Source organism: Hemiscyllium ocellatum, chromosome 10, assembly GCF_020745735.1.
Source record: "Hemiscyllium ocellatum isolate sHemOce1 chromosome 10, sHemOce1.pat.X.cur, whole genome shotgun sequence".
NCBI lineage: Eukaryota > Metazoa > Chordata > Chondrichthyes > Orectolobiformes > Hemiscylliidae > Hemiscyllium > Hemiscyllium ocellatum.
This window is the reverse complement of record NC_083410.1, coordinates 109900065-109919715: the sequence shown is the minus strand read 5'-3', so window position 1 is coordinate 109919715 and position 19651 is coordinate 109900065. Positions and strand designations below refer to the sequence as shown.

At 41.2% G+C, this 19651-nt stretch overlaps 1 protein-coding gene across 1 annotated transcript in view; it reads left to right on the top strand.

Annotated features, from left to right (window-relative positions):
* The window catches only part of LOC132819601 (uncharacterized), a 29309-nt gene extending 12851 nt beyond the window's left edge, over positions 1–16458 (top strand). Inside the window, exons 5-9 of the mRNA XM_060831173.1 lie at positions 3922–4056; positions 6957–7106; positions 13274–13502; positions 15823–16021; positions 16346–16458. Coding sequence (XP_060687156.1) covers positions 3922–4056; positions 6957–7106; positions 13274–13502; positions 15823–16021; positions 16346–16458 — 826 coding nt within the window. The remainder of the gene's footprint in view (positions 1–3921; positions 4057–6956; positions 7107–13273; positions 13503–15822; positions 16022–16345) is intronic.
* Positions 16459–19651: the final 3193 nt, after the last annotated feature.

The window sequence follows — 19651 nt, the reverse complement described above, 5'->3', positions numbered from 1 at the left end:
CTCCACCATCTACAATCCTCACCTTCTCCTGTAACCGTCCATCTGCAAGGACAAAGGTGGAAACATCTATTCCCAGATATATCTTAATTATGTGCCGGCAAGTGTACAGTGATGAATTTATCATCTTGAGTTTTACTTTGCTGTCTCAAGTACATTGAGTTCCACTATTTCTGAACTAATTTGCCACATTCCTGTGAAGCACAATATATTTATGCGCTCTAAGTTAGTGTAGTTACTGCCCTGGAAATACACATCACTGGTTTAAAAATAGACAAGATGTTTTACAATATTTTAAAGGGAAAGAAATTTATCTTCATTCTGTTTATTATATATGTCAGTATCTTACACAAACCTAAGCATACTTCAGTTTTGACTAGGCCACCTCACTGTTTATGGTGATTAGGATACAAATGGCCATGTCATAGAATCATACAGCACAGAAATAGACTTTTTGGTCCAACTCGTCCATGTCAACCAGTCATCCAACCAATCCCTCTTAAAAACTTCCTATTCATATATCCGTCCAGATGCTTTTTAAATGTTATAATTATACCCAGCTCTGCCACTTCCTCTGGCAGCTCGTTGCGTGCACGCACCATACTCTGCGCGAAAAAAAGTATCCCTCAGCTCCATTTTAAAACTTTCCCCTCTCACCTTAAACCTATGCCCTTTAGTATTGGACACCCCACCCCTGGAAAAGACCTTGGCTATTCACTCTATCCATGCCCATAATAACCCCTCAGCCTCCAACACCCTGCTGGAAGAAAGCCCCAGCCTATTCAGCCTCCCCCTATAACCCAAACCCTCCAGTACTGGCAACATCCTTGTAAATCCTTCTTGCACCCTTTCAAGTTTAACATCTTTCCTACAGAAGGGCAACCAGAATTACACACAGTATTCTAAACGTAGCCTCACCAAAGTCCTGTACAGCCACAACATAGAAGTTGGAACACTATACTTAATGTTCTGATTAAGGAAGGCAAGATGTATGACCTATTCACTCGGCAATTAAGTTTGTTGTAGCACATTAGTCATTTCTGTGATTAGCAGAATGTCTGTTTGGCTTGACAGCAGAATCCTGTCAATGACAATACGCAGTAATCCTGCAGCATTTGCCTGGATCTGAGTTCAGGTATTTGCTCATAATACACTACTGCTTTTCTACCTCATTTTTCCTCCTTTTAAACAATTCTTAAAGCATTAAACATTTGATCATCTTGTCTAGTATGTCTTGTTCTGGCTTGGTGTCCGACTTAATTCTATAAGCTTCTGTGAAATGCCTTGGGAGGCTTCGTTATGTTAAAGGATCTACAGTATGTAGATAAAGATTATTGATGTTCATAGATCCAAATCTCTCACAGAATAATCCTGTCTCTGGATTGTTTCTGTAAGGAAAAGCAATTTTGATGTTTTATTAGGCTGGCTCACATTCAATAACAAATGGGTCATAGCCATCTGTTAAATATTTCTAATATTGATGTTGGGCAGCACCTTTCCTTTCATTATTATAGTTAAGAATCTACTGTGCAGGGTAGAGAGAGCCTTTTGAAGAGCAAGCTATATTGTGCAAGAGGATGTAGCTGTATAACTAACAATGCCCAAGTCAGGCAACAGGTTTGCAGGGGCTATATAGTCACAGGATAGTGAATTCCTGTCTAAATCAATCGAGACTAAAACAAGAATGAAATGCTATGAATGTTGGATATCTGAAAAAAAAACAAATGCTGGAGAATGTCAACAGATCTGGCAGCATCAGTGGTGAAGGGAAGTGTTAATGTTTCAATTACTCTCCTCCTCCTATCTCAGCTGAGACCGAGAAAACCTATTTTTATAAAAAAAGGTTTGATAAAAATGTGTTGGGATGATTTTTCAGATACAATTTGACGCGTTCAAATGATTCCATATGATATAGTAGTTCTCTCATGTTGGGGCGAGGGTCAGGAGATTTGCAGTTATGGTGAAACAAGACAGAGGTGCTGATGTGACAAGCATGGCTGCATTTGAAAGAAAGCAAATCTACACACTTGAGGGAGAAAGGAGCAGAAAGATAATTTGATGGGGTTAGTTGAGAAAAGGTAATGGGGGCTATTGTGGAACATAAATATAAAGGGCCTAGTGGGCCATACAAATATTATGGAATACTTTTATAACATAACATCGTGATGCATGAATATCCTAAAATATTGAATGATTCTTTTTGCAAACTGAAATATGTGTGCAGGGCACTTCCTTCAGGTATTAAATGGATGTCACCTCCAATATAGTTGTTCTGTGTGGGAAGCAGTCTTGATTTCTCATTTTATGTTTTCTTGTGTTATTAAATGGCCTGCTGTTGGTGTAAGGAGGAGATTTTACCTCTCTTTCCACTCAGCAGAAACTAAACAATTGAATACTTACCCTGGTCATGAGATCACAAAAAGTAGGAGAAAGTTTTGGCCTATTAAGGCAGCTACACCATTTAAAAAGATCATCATTGAAAGTTTGTCTCCAATTTTGCTTGTTCTATCATCTATGTCATAGAATCCGTACAATGTGGAAATCGGTTCTTTGGCCCAACGAGTTCACAACAACCCTCCGAAGAGTAACCCACCAAAACCCATTCTCCTACCTCAATACTCTACATTTAGCCCTGATTAATGCACTTGACCTATACAACCCTGAACCCTTCGCATGACCAATCCATCTAACCCGCACATCTTTTGATTGTGGGAGGAAACCGGAGCACACAGAGGAAACCCACGCACGGGGAGAATGTGCAAACTCCACACAGACAATTGCCCGAGGCTGGAATTGAACCCGGGTACCTGGTGCTATGAGGCAGCAGTGCTAACCACTGAGTCACTGTGCCGTCCAATGTCATTAATATAAATCATAAATAGCTGAGACCCAAGCACTGATCACTGCAGCACTCCACTATATAGTAATGAGCTTCATTTCCTGTGCTGTTCCACTAATCCCTGATTGAATGGTCTTGAGATGCTGATACATCATTTGGATCACAGGAACAATGCAAGTAGACATGGGAAAGTGACCCAGAAGCCTTTAACTGTGACCAGAGACAAAATACCTTGTGTCCAAAACCTGTGTCTGTAAATGTGATTTGCACACTCCCACCTGAATAATAACTAAATTTAGGGAAATGGCGGGGCAGTGATAATGTTATTGGAGTTAGACTGTAATCCAGACACCAAAGCCAATGCTCTGGGGGCGTGAATTCAAATCACACCAGGACACCAGGAGAAATTTCAATTCAGTTAATGGGGGTTGGAAGAAGGTTTGGGGCGATGTCAGAGGTAGGTTCTTTACACAGATTGGTAGGTGCGTGGAATGCACTGTCAGCAGCGGTAATAGAACCAGATACATTAGAGACATTTAACCGACTTTGGGTAGACACACAGATGATAGTAAAATGAAGGGTATGTAGGTTAGTTTGATCTTAGAGTAGGATAAAAGGTTGGCAAAACATTGAGGTCTGAAGGGCCTTTATTGTGCTGTAATGTTCTATGTTCTTAATTCCAATTTGGAATTGATAGCTGGTCATCAGTGAAGGCAAGGCTGTCTGGATCACTAATGTCTGTTAGGGAAGAAATTTGCTGTCCTTACCTAGTTTTGCCTACATGTCACTCCAGACCCACAGCAACATGGTTGACTCTAACCTGTCCTGTTATATGACCCAGCCTGCTTTCAATTCAAGGGCAATTAGGAATGGGCAACAAATGTTGGCCTAGCTAATGACACTCACCCTACAAGAGAATGAAGATTAATAGAATTTCTTGGTGATATTTTCCCCAACAGGTTAGCCTATATAAATTTGAAGTATTAGTTAACAATTAAGGATTTGTGCAACATTGTGATGATTAATCCTGATATTTTAGTTGAACAAACGGGACGTCAATATACATATTGCTTATTTATCCTCAGATTTTATGCTGGCTTGCTTGTGCTAGATCAGGATGATGGCCTGGGTCCTCAAACACGCTATGCCATTCAATATCTCCAACAGGGCTTAGAGCAATTACTAACTGACCTTCAAACTCCAAGTGACAACTCAGCAAAGTAAGTTTTTATTGTCCACAATAATACACTAGATACATGTTTGGATATATAATACATTTCTGAATTAAATTCCAAAATTTTTACACTGAGACTAAACACTCTTCATATAGATAAGGCCATCAGAGTCATTGAATCCGGACAAGTAGATTTTTTTTTTCACAAATCCCTGGAGCCAACCTCATTTTGCAGAGCTTGAGGTGATTAGTCTAATGCTGTGTCTATTGAGGGGTTTGGTAATGTGCAGCATTGTTTGTGTTTCTCTATTAGTGCATAAGGGGTTTCTCCACATAGATGGAGTTCAGGTACGGGTCTGCTATGAATTGATTGAATGGCAGAATATCCTTGAGGGTATGAATGGCCTCTTACTGTTTCAACGTTCCAGATGGGAAATTCAATACCAGCTTCAGGAACAAACATTCCTAGTACTTCTAGATTGAGTGTGAAGCTCCCTCCATTCTCCTAGCAATTTTGTTTACTCCTAATCTCAAGCGAATGCACATACTGTACCAGTATGACATTTTCTCTTGAGTCATAGAGCTGTACAGCATGGAGACAGACCCTTCGGTCCAATTTGTCCATGCCAACCAGATATTTGAAATCAATCTAATCTCATTTGCCAGCATTTGGCCCATGTCCCTGTACCATCCAGATGACTTTTAAATTGTAATTGCACAGCCTCCATCACTTCCCCTGGAAGCTCATTCCATTCACACACCACCCTCTGAGTGAAAAGGTTACCCCTGAGGTCCTTTTTTATTTCTTTCCACTCTCACCTTAACACTATGCCTAAAAAAAATGACATTGTCTATTCACTGTATCCATGTGCCTCATGATTTTATAAACCTCTAAAATGTCACCCCTCAGCTTCCAATGCTCCAAGGAAAATAGTCCCAGCCTATTTCTACCAGAAATTTGGTAGAATCTTGAGTCCTTCAGTGAGGTTTTCCTTGACATCAGGAGTAACTGATTATTATTTTTCAATAGAGTTCCAGACATCAAATAAGATTCTTGCTAGGGATTGGCAAGATGCCTGTTAAGAAGAATTATTGCTTGTTAATACTCTTCTATTATTTGCAAATCCAACCTCATTAATATGCAGCTTCATTTGCTACCACCTGCCACAAGGGAACCATATGCTGAAAACTCCTGTCACGAAAGTGAGAACGCATACCTTGTGACTCCAGCTTGCTGTTTGCTCCTCTGGGGTCCCACCTTTGACACTTGTCACAGTGCCTCAGAACTGCCTGCACCCCAGTTTCACAGCTATTGACCTCTAATACGTAATAGCCTCACTATATTATCATGGCACATCTTGGATCCATTTGCAGCAGATTTTTTTTAACTTAAGGGTGCTCTGGCACCTATCATTGCAACATCTTTACAAGGATACTTTGCATGCAGGGACATGGACTGAAGGTGTGGGGTGGACCAGGCTACATCTCAGGTCTGTTTGTCAATCTCTTAGCACTCACTCACATTGAGTCTACCTGTATGCTCACATACTTTTTCTGGCCTTGTCTTGCCTTTTATGGTTTGACTTCTCAGCCAGAGCTACCATGCTCACAATATTGTTATATTCTCTTGCCTTTTAATGTAGATACAAAGCCAAGTGTTAGCAGTCTTCAGTCAAGTCAAAAGATACTCTTCAGTCAGGTGGTCCTGACACAGAAAATCAAACACATTGCCCATGCAGCCACACCAAATGTCTGTGAAAAGCAATTGATGTAGAGATACATTGACTTCTAGTTCCAGAACCAACGGCTGTGCAGGAACCTGGGAGGTCCACAGAGCAAAAGGTGAAATTAGAGGGAATGTAGGTCCAGGGCAACCTCTAAAGTCAGACCAGGAACTTGGACTTAGTCAGTCAGTTGCTCAAGACAATCAGAATCCGGTTCCTCTCATGAGGGACAAGGACTCAAATGTTTGATAGCTGTCACCAATTTTGGGACACTCTGTCCTATTGTAGGCTGTCTTATCCTGAAATGAGGGAAAAGGAGGTATTAAGAGAGATGAAGGTAGGATTCTCAGCTGTCCATACTGGTGAAGCTGTGGTGAGATATTCCGAGGGAGTGAGTAGGAGGGGCAAAGGCCATTGCATGACTTAATAAGGTGAGGATGAAACTGAGGCAAGATTTGCTTGTGATAGTGAGTGTGTTAGACTGTGCACCCTCATGGAAGGTGGCTATTAAAGCAGAGATTAATATGGTGGCACTTATCCTGATGGTGTGGACAAAGTTGTTAATCTTGTTCCTACTCTGCTGAGCATTCCTACATACAACTGAGACTGTACTGACTCTGGTGGTAATGTCAGACAAGGCTGACAGAGCTCTAGAGAGTGATAGTATGAATCCAGTGGACTAAATGATCTCCTCTAAGCAGCATCAACTGGGTAGCAATCATAATAATAATGTTTGAGCTGTGATCTGGAAGTGGGGTGGCCAAATATCAAGGAGGTGAGGTGTGCATGTGTGCATCCATGCATCATATGGACACCTTCCCAGCAAGGTGCTGCTCTCCTAGCGATAGCACCTCCTCTGTAACACGCACCCACTTACCTTCATTCCAGATTGGCCTCCATGATGCTGCTGTGAACTGGGTACAGTCTCAGCTGTGACCACCATTCCTGCAAGCTACTTTCAAGGTATAGGCATCCTGTCACAACTAACCAACAAGTCAGGCTACCCAGAATCGGCCTAGGCTGGGTTTCCGCAAAGGTGTGCCAACTCATAAACAAGACCAGCAGCGTCATGTAAACCTCTGTTATGACTCTATAATGTTGCCCTGTTTACCCATAGTTAACCACTATCTCTCTATGTTTATTTCAGTGGGTTAGCAGATTAAGTCTATTCTGATGTTTTGAATAGTTTGTAAGTAAATTTTTATCCATTTTTCCCGTCTAGTCATGAACTCTCATTTCTTCGGGCTTTAGATACATTTTCTCTTCAGAACATTCAGTTGATCAAAGGGATATACAGGCTAGGAACATTTCTCTTCAACCCACCAGCAGGATTACCTGAAAGAACAATGTCTCCCGAACAAGTTCTTCACTTGTAAGTGTTAAATGTTGTTTTAATGAACTTCATATAAAATAAATTGCATTTATGTAGCATTTTTAATGCAATAAACCATCAAAACTTGATAAAAATGCCCAGAGTTAAATTTAAGCCCTGGGTGACTGTTTTGAAAAGCCAAACAAGCTATAGGAAATCAAGGAAAAGCTGTATGGATGATTATGTTTTTTGATTGAGCCAAATGTGGACAAATGTCTGCTTGGCTTCAGTCTTCGCAGAGAATCAAAACCTAGCTGAGGGGTCGGAAGGACAATGTGCTGCATCTATGGGAAAGCGAGATAAACACAAGGGAGAAAGGAATGAAAGATTATGCTGGTAGGGTTAAATAAAGAGGAATGGGAGGAGATTTCAATTGATTATAAACACCAATATGTACCACTAGGATATAGCTCGGTCTTAGAAACAATTTCCAGGTTCCTTAAGAAACAATAAAAAACAAATTTATTGAAAATGAAAATTACTTAAACAAAGATGTCGAGATTTTTAACACAAGATTTAAAACATGCAAATATAAACAAACAGACAAAAACACACCCTCAAAGTCTTGGTAAGAATATAAACACTAGAGTATAACATCTTAATTTGTGTTCTTTGCAAGTGCAACTTTTCCCTTGCTGCTGCCAGCCTCCATTGGTTTACAAAGTACTGTTTTCCAAAAAGTCCAAGATGTGGATAAATGTCTAGTCAATAATATCCTAAATTAATTTTTCAAAAATCACATCGATATGACAATTGCTTGCTAGTTGTTTAATAAACTCACTTACTATTTTAAATTTGAAGCAATGAAACAGTGATCCTTTATCACTGCTAAAGATCTGAATGGTCTTTAAATGCATTGCATAAATGCTAAAAATAATTTGCAGACTGCTTACAATTCATTATTTCAAGCATGTTACTGAGGAATACTTGCATTTTAAAAGCTGGGATAGACACTTTCAAAGAATTAGGAATTGAAACTTGTTCATGAGAGTGACCTAAGATGCAAGCTGGAAAATAATTTATTGTTAGAAGGATAGAAGACTTAGATTTTTTTTAGATTAGATTAGACTTACAGTGTGGAAACAGGCCCTTCGGCCCAACAAGTCCACACCGACCCGCCGAAGCGCAACCTACCCATACCCCTACATATTACCCCTTACCTAACGCTACGGGCAATTTAGCATGGCCAATTCACCTGACCCGCACATCTTTGGACTGTGGGAGGAAACCGGAGCACCCGGAGGAAACCCACGCAGACACGGGGAGAACGTGCAAACTCCACACAGTCAGTCGCCTGAGTCGGGAATTGAACCCGGGTCTCAGGTGCTGTGAGGCAGCAGTGCTAACCACTGTGCCACCGTGCCGCCCAAAAATAATCATTACCGTAACCACAAATTAGTTACATCACTGTCATTTTAATGAATGGTTTCAAGGATTTATCATTCAATAAAAGATAGATATATTTGAGATCTAATAAAGCATCATAAATTCACAAACCACAATAGGGTATTGAATTATACATTCTTTTGTTCTTTCTCTTACTCTATCTCACCTGAAAGCAATAACTGATGCTGGGTTACATTTACTAAGTTGCAGTTCCATGAACAATTAAATTAGGAGTAAGAGTAGGCCACTCAATCCCACGAGCTTCTGCCACCATTCATAAAGATCATGGCTGATCTGATTGTCCCATGTATCTGCCTGCTCCTTTCACCCGTTGCTTATCAAAAATCTACCTACCACTGCCTCAAATGTATTCAATGACTCTACTTTCACTTTCTTTTGTGAAAGAGCTTTCCAAAGACCCAGGACTATTTATGAGGAAAGGTTTCTCCTTATGTCTCTCTTAAATGACTAATACTTAGTTTTAAACATTGGTTCCAACTTCTCGATTCTTTCATGAGAGGAAACATTCTTTCCAGTTCCACCCCTCAGCATTTTATATATTTCAAGCAAGGTGCTTTTTATTCTTCTAAACTCCAGAAGATCAGTTTTATCTTGTCCAACCTTTCCTCATAAAACCATTCCTCCCATTCCAGGTATTAGTCGAGTAAAACATCTCTGAACTGCTTCTAAAACACGTACAGCCCTCCTTAAATAAGGAGACCAGTACTCTACACAGTATTCTGTATGCATCTCACCAGTGTCATCTATAACTAAAGCATAACATCCCTACTTTTATACTCCATTCCCCTCCGTAATCAACAACATTCTATTCGCATTTCTAATACTTACTGTACCGACATGCTAATGTTTTGCAGTTCATCTACAAGGACACCCAGATTCCTCTGCAACTCCGAGCTCTGCAATCCCTCACAATTTCAATATTACCACACTATTGTCAATTTGCCTAACCTTTTTGTACTCATTTAATCTATCTATATCCCCTTTTAGCCTCTTATTTATTCTTCACAACTTAATTTCTGATGATTTGGAGATGCTGGTGTTGGACTGGGGTGTACAAAGTTAAAAGTCACACAACACCAGGTTATAGTCCAACAGGTTTAATTGGAAGCACACTAGCTTTCGGAGCGTCGCTCCTTCATCAGGTGGTAGTTGGAGGGCTTATCCTAACACACAGAATTTATGGTATTACCTTTCATGGTATTTATTCTAACAGAGGAAAGGCTTAACAGACAATCAATTTTTCAATGTATAATTTCAGTTACATCGCACTCTAAATTTGTGCTATAAATTCTGTGTGTTAGGATTGAGCCCTCCACTATCACCTGATGAGGGAGCAGTGCTCCAAAAGCTAGTGTGCTTCCAATTAAACCTGTTGAGGTATAACCTAGTGTTGTGTGATTTTTAACTGTGTAATTCCTGATGAAGGGCTTTTGCCTGAAATGTTGATTCTCCTGTTCCTTGGATGCTGCCTGACCTGCTTTTCCAGCACCACATTCTCTACTCTAATCTCCAGTATCTGCAGTCCTCATTTTTGCTAAATTTATTTGCATGTCTATCGTCATGTCTTCAGCAAATTTAGCAACCGTATATTAGTTCCTTCATCCAAGACATTTCTATCAATTGAATGAAACAGCATTGATCACTGTGGCACACCACCCACTAGAAAAATACCCATTGATGCTAGTCTGAAATTCCTGTCAGCTAACCATTATTATGTTAATGCCTGCACGATGATCATCTATTTTCCACAATAACTTGGGATGTGACACCTTATCAAATGCCTTTGGGAAATTTAAGTATAGCATATCTACCTTTTTATCCACAGCATATGTTACTTCTCCAAAGATGTCTAACAAATTGGCTAAACTTGATTTCCCCTTCACAAAACCATGCTGATCCTGCCAATTACCTTGATTTTTTTTTCTAAGTGCCCAGCTATGACATCTTTAATAATAGCTTCTAACATTTTCCCTATAATAGATGCTAATCTAATTGTCCTGTAGTTTCCTGCTTTCTGTCTCCCTCTTGTTTTGAATAAAGGAATTACAGTCTCTAATTTTTTTCTCTAATGAAACTGTCCCTGAGTCTAGGGAGTTCTTGGGAATGCATCAAATATCTCACTACCCATTATTTTTAAGATCCTATAATAAAATCCATCAGGATCCAGGATTGTAAGCCTTCAGGCCTACAATTTCATGAATCATAGAGTCATAGAGATGTACAGCATGGAAACAGACCCTCTGTCCAAATCGTCCATGCCGACCAGATATCCCAACCCAATCTAGTCAACCTGCCAGCACCCAGCCCTTATCCCTCCAAATCCTTCCTATTCATATACCCATCCAAATGCCTTTTAAATGTTGCAATCGTACAAGCCTCCACCACTTCCTCTGACAGCTCATTCCATACACGACCACCCTCTGCATGAAAAAGTTGCCCCTTAGGTCTCTTTTATAGCTTTCCCCTCTCACCCAAAACCTATGCCCTCTAGTTCTGGACTCCCCGACCCCAGGGAAAAGACTTTGCCTATTTATCCTATTCATGCCCCAAGTCTCTTTGTTCAGCAACACTCCATAGGACCTTACCATTAAGTGTATAAGTCCTGCTAAGATTTGCTTTCCCAAAATGCAGCACCTCGCATTTATCTACCTGCCACTTCTCAGTCCATTGGCCCATCTGATCAACATCCCTTTGTAATCTGAGATAACCTTCTTCGCTGTCCACTACACCTCCAATTTTGGTGTCATTGGCAAACTTACTAACTATACCTTTTATGCACACATCCAGATCATTTATATAAATGACGAAAAATAGAGGACCCAGCACCGATCCTTGTGGCACTCCACTGGTCACTGGCCTCCAGTCTGAAAAAAACAACCCTCCACCACCACCCTCTGTCCTCTACCTTTGAGTCAGTTCTGTATCAAATGGCTAGTTCTCCCTGTATTCCATGAGATTTAACCTTGCTAACCAGTCTCCCATGGGGAACCTTGTCGAATACTTACTGAAGTCCATTTGGATCACATCTACCGCTCTGCCCTCATCAATCGTCTTTGTCGCTTCTTCAAAAAACTCAGTCGAGTTTGAGACATGATTTCCCACTCACAAAGCCATGTTGACTATCCCTAATCAGTCCTTGCCTTTCCAAATATATGTGCATCCTGTCCCTCAGGATTCCTTCCAACAACTTGCCCACCACAGACGTCAGGCTCACTAGTCTATTGTTCCCTGGCTTGTCCTTACCACCCTTCTTAAACAGTGGCATCACATTAGCCAACCCCCAGTCTTCCGGTCCCTCACCTGTGACTATCGATGATACAAATATCTCAGCAAGAGGCCCAGCAATCACTTCCCACAGAGTTCTAGAGTACACCTGATTGGGTCCTTGGGATTTATCCACCTTTGTGCGTTTCAAGACATCCAGCGCTTCCTCCTCTGGATTATGGACATTTTTCAAGATGTCACCATCTATTTCCCTACATTCTATATATTTCATGTCCTTCTCCATAATAAATACTGATGCAAAATACTTGCTTAGTATCTCCCCCATTTTCTGTGGCTCCACACAAAGGCTGCCTTGCTGATTTCTGAGGGGCTGAAAATGTGTTGCTGGTTAAAGCACAGCAGCATAGGCAGCATCCAAGGAACAGGAAATTCGACGTTTCGGGCCAGAGCCCTTCATCAGGATTTCTGAGGGGCCCAATTCTCTCCCTAGCTACCCTTATGTCCTTAATGTATTTGTAAAAACTCTTTGAATTCTACTTAATTCTATTTGCCAAAGCTTTCTCATATCCCCTCCTTGCCCTCCTAATTTCCCTCTTAAGTATACTCCTACCACCTTTATACTCTTATAAGGATTCATTTGATCTATCCAGTCTGTACCTGACATATGCTTCCTCCTTTTTCTTAACCAAACCCTCAATTTCTTTAGTCATCCAGCATTCCTTATACCCACCAGCCTTTCCTTTCACCCTGACAGGAATGTGTTCCTGCCTACTTTCCATTTCCTGATTTACAGTGAATTCTGAAATATTGCTTGTATCCTCTATAGTGAAGACTGACACAAAATGAACTGCAGACGTTCATCACCATTTCCACCAAAAGTCTTTCTTCAGCTGTGTGTGTTGGAGATTTGTTGAACAATAGAAAATATGAATACTGAGCCCAACAGTCGCCTCAGTCAGTTCTAGCCGTCCCATTGCCGACAAAGCTTCATTGATCAGGAGCAGAAGCCTTGTCATACTGAAACGAACTTCAGCACTCACATTGCTACCAGCCTTGAAGCTGGGTGGCTCCAACAGGGGTCATACTCATAACCTTTGAGGCATTGGAGTTCAATCTTTGAATTGAGATGTTAAATCACAGCCCCATTCGGACTCTCTGCTGGTGTTGAAAAGATCCCATGCCAATACCATTCCCTATACCCAAATCAACGTTAATCTCTCAATTAACATTGCCAAAAACATTTTATAAATTATATTAATACTTGTGGAGTCCTACTAAGAATAAATTGCCTGATGCATTTCTTATAACGTGGTAGTTATTATACCAATAAGTAACCGGCTGTAATATACTTGGGAACATCCATAGGTCATGAAAGACAGTATAGACATGCAAGTTTTTATATGACTCAGTACTTGAAAGGGGTCAATTTCTCTCTCCCCTTCTCCTCAAGACTAATTTGTTAGATATGATTAACACTCTATTTTAAGTCTTTACTGAATATTTCATCTGCAATTATTTTTCTGTATTGATGTCAGTGCTGTCGATTTAACTTCCCGAAGCCTGTGCAAATATCCGTACCGTGGAATTTTAAGTCAGGAATTGGAATTGATACTGCTTGAGGCTCATTTTACCCTTTTAGAATTACTTGCCCATCAGACATTGGTAAATGAGGATTTGGTTTCTAAAAGATGCCAGGCTTTGTCTGCACTGATAAAAAGTACCAACCTTCAAACCAATGCAGAACTTCAAGAGATGCAACGAACGGTATGAAACCAAGAATTACTGTTATTCAATGTTGGATATTGACAATCAAATATTGATTAAGTGGCACTCCGATTAATCATTCGATCTTAGAGTTTTCTTTCTATTCTACTCAGCTGTTCATTTGTGATTTCATCATTAATGCTTTGTGTTTTAGAGATGTAAAAGTAATAACAAAGACATTATTTTCCTGCTACTTTACCTTTCTGCTCACATAAATAGTTTAATTTGTTAATCTTGATCTATTCCTACATTGTAGAGCATTGTCATTCTCAATATAACGGAAGATTTAATAATTTCTGTTTTTAAAAGAGACTCTAAATGGACACTCGTAAGATCATCATGTCTGCATCCACTATAGATTTCCCTTCAAAAATCTGTTGTTTCTGTTTTCAATCTATCCCCATTCATCTCTCTCTGAACTGAACTAAACAGGCAGTCTACTTCCTATCTCCTGTCAATAATATTCAGTGACAGTGCAGAATGGCCTCTATAGTGTGACTTCTGTTCAATTTTCTCAACGACTTGCAATGAACTGAATATACTATTATCATCTTTTCCTTGTCAACCACATTCCCTGAGATCTGGAACTGGCTTTGTGAGGAAGGCAAATTTATATTGTATTATTCCATTGTTCGGCATTTGTGACATTAGATTGAAATATTGCTTTCTAAAGCCATTACCCATCCAATGTTTCCATTCTGGTGTGATGCTTAGTTGTAATGATTATTTTACGGGCAATTTCCTATTGTTGAAAGTCAGTTTCCTCAATTAACATTATAATATTGCAAACCTGAGCCGTCTATTAAAAGAGTGAATGAGTTGCCACTAAAGACTGAAGTTGCTTCTTGAAGTGTCCACCTCTGAGATCCAGGTGATGAGCTGTGAAATCAATTATCAAGAAAGCAATAGCAGCACATTTGGAAAATTATTATCTAACCAAGCTGAGTTGGCATGGCACCATGAAAGGGAAATTGTGTCTGATTGATTTATAGAGTCATAGAGATGTACAGCATGAAAACAGACCCTTCAGTACAACCCGTCCATGCCGACCAGATATCCCAACCCAATCTAGTCCCACCTGCCAGCATCCAGCCCATATCTCTCCAGACCCTTCCTATTCATATACCCATCCAAATGCCTCTTAAATGTTGCAATTGTACCAGCCTCCACCACATCCTCTGGCAGCTCATTCCATACACGTACCACCCTCTGCGTGAAAAAGTTGCCCCTTAGGTATCTTTTATATCTTTCCCCTCTCACCCTAAACCTATGCTCTCTAGATCTGGACTCTCCGACCCCAGGGAAAAGACTTTGTCTATTTATCCTATCCATGCCCCTCATGATTTTGTAAACCTCTATAAGGTCACCCCTCAGCCTTCGACGCTTAATTTATTTGAGTTTTTTTGAGGATGTCCCACCCAGAGTAGGTAGAGGGGAACCAGTGGGTGTGTTGTATATGGACTTCAAGAGGGCATTTGACAAGGGACCTCACAAAAGATTAATTCATAAGACCCTATGGTGTTTGGGGTAGTGTAATGGTATTGGTAGAAAATTAGCTAAGGGGCAGGAAGCAGTGAGTAGTCATAAGGGGTTCTTTTTCAGGTTGACAGCCAGTAACCAGTGGGATTCCACAGGGATCAGTGTTCAGATTGCAAATGTTAGCAAAACATGTGAATGGCCTGGAGGAAGCAAACGTATGTACTGCAGCCACGGCAAACAAAAGCTGCATGATTCAATAAAACACTTTTCAGGACATGACCATATATATAATGGTTGTTACTTCAAAAATTAGAAACAATAGAATCATGATCACGTTGGAGTTTCGAATAATGAAAGGTAATTTCAGTAAATCTTATTAGATTCTTAAGGGGCTTGACAGGGTAAATGCAGAGAGGATGTTCCCCCTCATGGGAGGGTCTAGGACCAGAGGATATAGCCTCAATAAAGGGAAGCCAATTTCATACTGAGATGAGGAGGAATTTCTTCTTTCAGGGAGTTGAGAGTCTTTGGAATTCCTTACCACAGAGAGAGCTGTGGGGTGGGGGCAGAGTCACTCTGTATATTTAAGACTGGGATGTATTCTTGCTCAGGAGAGAAATCAAGGATTGTGGGGAAAAGGCAGGAAAGTGAACCTGAGGAATATTGGATCAGCCATGATCCTATTGAATGGCACAGCAGACCCGAGGGGCCAAGCGGCTGCCTTCCGTTCCTATTTTCTGTGGTCTTAAGTAGTTACATCAGCCTCACTACTCAGCTGTTTTTAAGTTTGTAATATTGCTGGCATTTTTCCTCAATGACAAGTCAATCCCTCTTTTCCTAGGTGTGCCAATTAAGAGTTGAAACAACACCATGCAACAGTAATGCTCTGTACATGCTTGGCTTGGCATTCATGGCTGAATATGACAGTGAGCCCACAAAAGATAAAAAAGTTCTCCTTGAAGATGCCTGCCTTTGTTTTCGAGCCAGCATCACCCTGGAGAACAAACCAGTTGTTGGAACACCACCAGTGGAACTGACTAGTAAGTGAACTGGTTCTGCACACCCATCTGTTTTTAAATAATGGGAAAAACATACATTGTGAGCCCAATGAAGTAAGAAAGCAGGAACCAGAACTTATACCTCTAAAAGTAAGTGCATGGGTTTCCCTTAAAAGTGCATTTATGGGGGGATCCAAGATGGCGTTGACCTAGGAGGAGCGCACTGCAAAGCTCCACACTGCATCACAAGCAGGATGAACTTCTAACCTTCCCAACCTGGACCATTGCATTATCATGGGACTCTGGAAAGGTCAGAGTCCCAGGAGACTGTGGAAAAATTAACTTACCTGCGTTTTTGCCATCCAGAGATGCCGAAGAAGAGAGGAGGAGCGTCCGAGGCGACCCACGGCTCAGCCTGCAGGATCCTCGGACTCTATTTCCTACCAGGCCCTGGTGAAGGAGCTCACAAAATCTCTTGATGTTGGGGAAGCAGATAGAGGAGAAGCTGGTCCAATATCTATCATGCTGCAGAAGCATAAACAGCAGCTGGGAGACCTGGAGAAGAGGACCGATGAGTTAGAAGACAGGGTCACAGTGGTGGAAGCTGATGCCAGTTCCTCCAAGGATAGGATCCAAGCCCTGGAGAAGCAGGTCTGTAGTTTGCTTGATCAAGTGGATGATGTTGAGAACAGGGGCAGGAGAAGAAATATTAGGATTGTCGGTCTGCCGGAGGGTAAGGAAGGTGAGTGGCCGGTAGAACTTATTGAGGACTGGTTGCCGAAATTCCTTAACTTGGAGGCTGGCGTGAGAGGCTTGAAGATTGAGAGGGTTCACCGGGTCACGATGCAGAGGTCAGGTCTGGGTCAACATCCTCATCCTCTCCTGATGCAGTTTCATCACTTTAGAGATAAGGAGAGAATTGTGGAAGCTTCCAGAATCCAGGGGAAGGATCTGAAGGCCCTTGTTTTCGAGGGCTCTAAGATCATGTTCTTCCAGGACCTCTCAGCGGCGGTGATCCAGAAACAAAACTCCTATGACGGTATGAAGAGAGGACTGAGGGAGCTTGGGATCCAGTACTCTGAGGTATCCGGCAGTGCTTCGGATCACCTTAGGTGGATCCGTACATCTCGTTGACACGTCTGAGAAGACAAGAGACTTGGTGGACAAATTAATCTAATCTGAACGATTTAGTATGTGCAAATAGACATGTTGTTTGGGTATGTCTTTTTTTTTCAAAAATGAAGCAAGTCAGGTTGGATCTTTCTTTTCCTATGTTTGGTGGTGGTTGAGATGTGTACTTTCAATTTCTAAGTTATACCAAAGGAAGGTTGGGGTATTCACCCTTTTTTATTTAATTTTTTTTTCTTTATTCATATTGCTATTCCATGGTGTATTTACTTCCTTTTCTGCTTGTGTTTGTGGTACAGCTCTAGCTAGGAGCAGGGAAAATGGTTGGGATGGTTAGATGCCTAATTACGAGCAGTTTGGGATGAGTAGTTGCCGTCTTTGGGCAGGAGGTGAGTTCCCCTGGTGATGTCACACCAGGATTGATTTATTTTTCTGACCCCCTGGGCTTGGTGGCATCTTGTATGATTGGTAATATTACCTTACCATCTCCAATCACGCTCCAGTGTACCTGTTGGTTAAGACTAAGGACGCTACAGTGGGCCTGAGGCACTGTCAAATGGATCCCTTTATCCTTAAGAATAAGGCATGTGGAGTATTTTTCGAGGGAATTTCAGGCGTTCCGAGATATTAACTCAGGCTTGGTTAGTAGCCTGTCCGTCCTTTGGGAAACTGCCAAAGTCTATGCCAGGGGGTTAGTTATTTCCTACTCTGCCTGTAAGAAGTGGCAGAAGGGCGAGCAGCAACATCTCCTCGAAGCGTGGTTGAAGGCAGCCGAGCAGACTTACTTTGACAATCCTCTTGGTCAAGCTACAGAGGATTATCGCGCTGCAGTCTGCACTGAATTCTGTGCTCATGCAGACAGCAAGAAAGAGCTTACTTTTGCAAGACAGAGGTTATATGAGCATGGTGACAGACCTGGCAAGTACCTAGCATATCTCGCCAGGAAAAGGAACGCCCCTCAAGCCATTACGGCAATTAGGGAAGGGAATGGGAACCTAACATGTGATTCCAAAAAAGATTAATGTGGCATTCCAGTGATTTTACTCTGAATTGTACCAATCCAAGGATTGTGAGGAGGGACGGGCCAAAATGAAATCCTTTTATAAGGATCTGGAGCTCCCGGACATGACGTCTGACAAGAATCCTTTCTCAATGCCCCCTTATCAGAGCAAGAGGTGCAGGAGGCTGTGAAGCAGCTTCAGAGTGGGAAGGCGCCTGGTCCTGATGGACTTCCCAGCGAATTCCATAAGGAATTTATAAACACATTCTCAGGCCCGATGCTCAATGTGTTTAATGACTAGACAGCCGAGATCATCTCCTGCATCTGTAAGAGAAGTCAATATTTTGCTTATTCTTAAAAAAGGGAAGGTCCTGGAGGACTGTGCTTCGTACAGACCCATCTCACTCTTAAATATGGACTTAGAGAGGATTTTAAAGACTCTTGCATTAAGGCTGGAGACTGTGTTACTTCCTATTATTAAAGACGACCAGACAGCCTTCACAAAGGACTGCAGATCCTCCAATAATGTAATTCAAGTATGTCAACAACAGTCAATACAGGGATTGGTGATTTCTCTAGATGCAGAGAAGGCCTTTTTTTGTATTGTTTTGTTTTGTTGGAATAATTTTTAAAAATCTATTTTTTTCAATAAAAATAAATTCTTTTAAAAAGCGCATTTATTATTTTAAGGCAGCTAGTTTATTCCCCTCAAGGTTCCTAGGAAGCAGTGAAGTAAAAATGAGTGATTCATTTGTTTTTTTGATGGGGCCAATTGAAAGATAATTAATATCAAAGTTGCCAAGTGAACTCCTCTCCATTCCTTCCATTAGTAACATAGCATCTGTTAAGGAAATCTGAATGAGATATGCCTCATTTTAAATTTTCACCCAAGAATGAACTTCAGCAATGGATGCTGCACCCTTTGGTATTGTACTCAAGCAGCAAGCTATGCATACTATAGACTTTCTACATTAATCTGAGTTGTTGTGTTACCATAGTCTTACCTGACCATAGAGGCTGCTCTCATTAGAGAGAAGTGACTGGTGGTGATTTAAACTGAGGGCCACCAGACATCAGCCAAGGGACGAGGCTGAGAAGGAGCGTCCCTCATGGTGGCCTCAAACCAGTGAGGGGAATTGAACCCATGCTGTTCACGTCACCCTGCTCTCTAAACCAACGATCCAGCCAACTGAGCTAAACCAATTCCCATAAATCTGCGTATGGGAGCTCGAATACATAACTTCCAGTCATACTACCTATACGAATTATGTGTTAGGGTCGAGAAATGCTGAGTAACTTTAGCATTAAATAGCTCTTCATTACCTACTCTGCATATTCCACAATAACACCTCCAATTATTTAAAGTCGCTATACTGAAAGTAATGGGGGAGATGGGGGGCACTTTTAACTCAGTTCTGTAGACTGGGTATTGTGAATCTGGTTAAAGCCATCAATTCAGGTTCAATTCCTGATCCGGCAAAGGCACATATGGGACTTGCCTCTGTGCCCTGCCACTGAAAATGGAGGGCAATGACACAAAACTG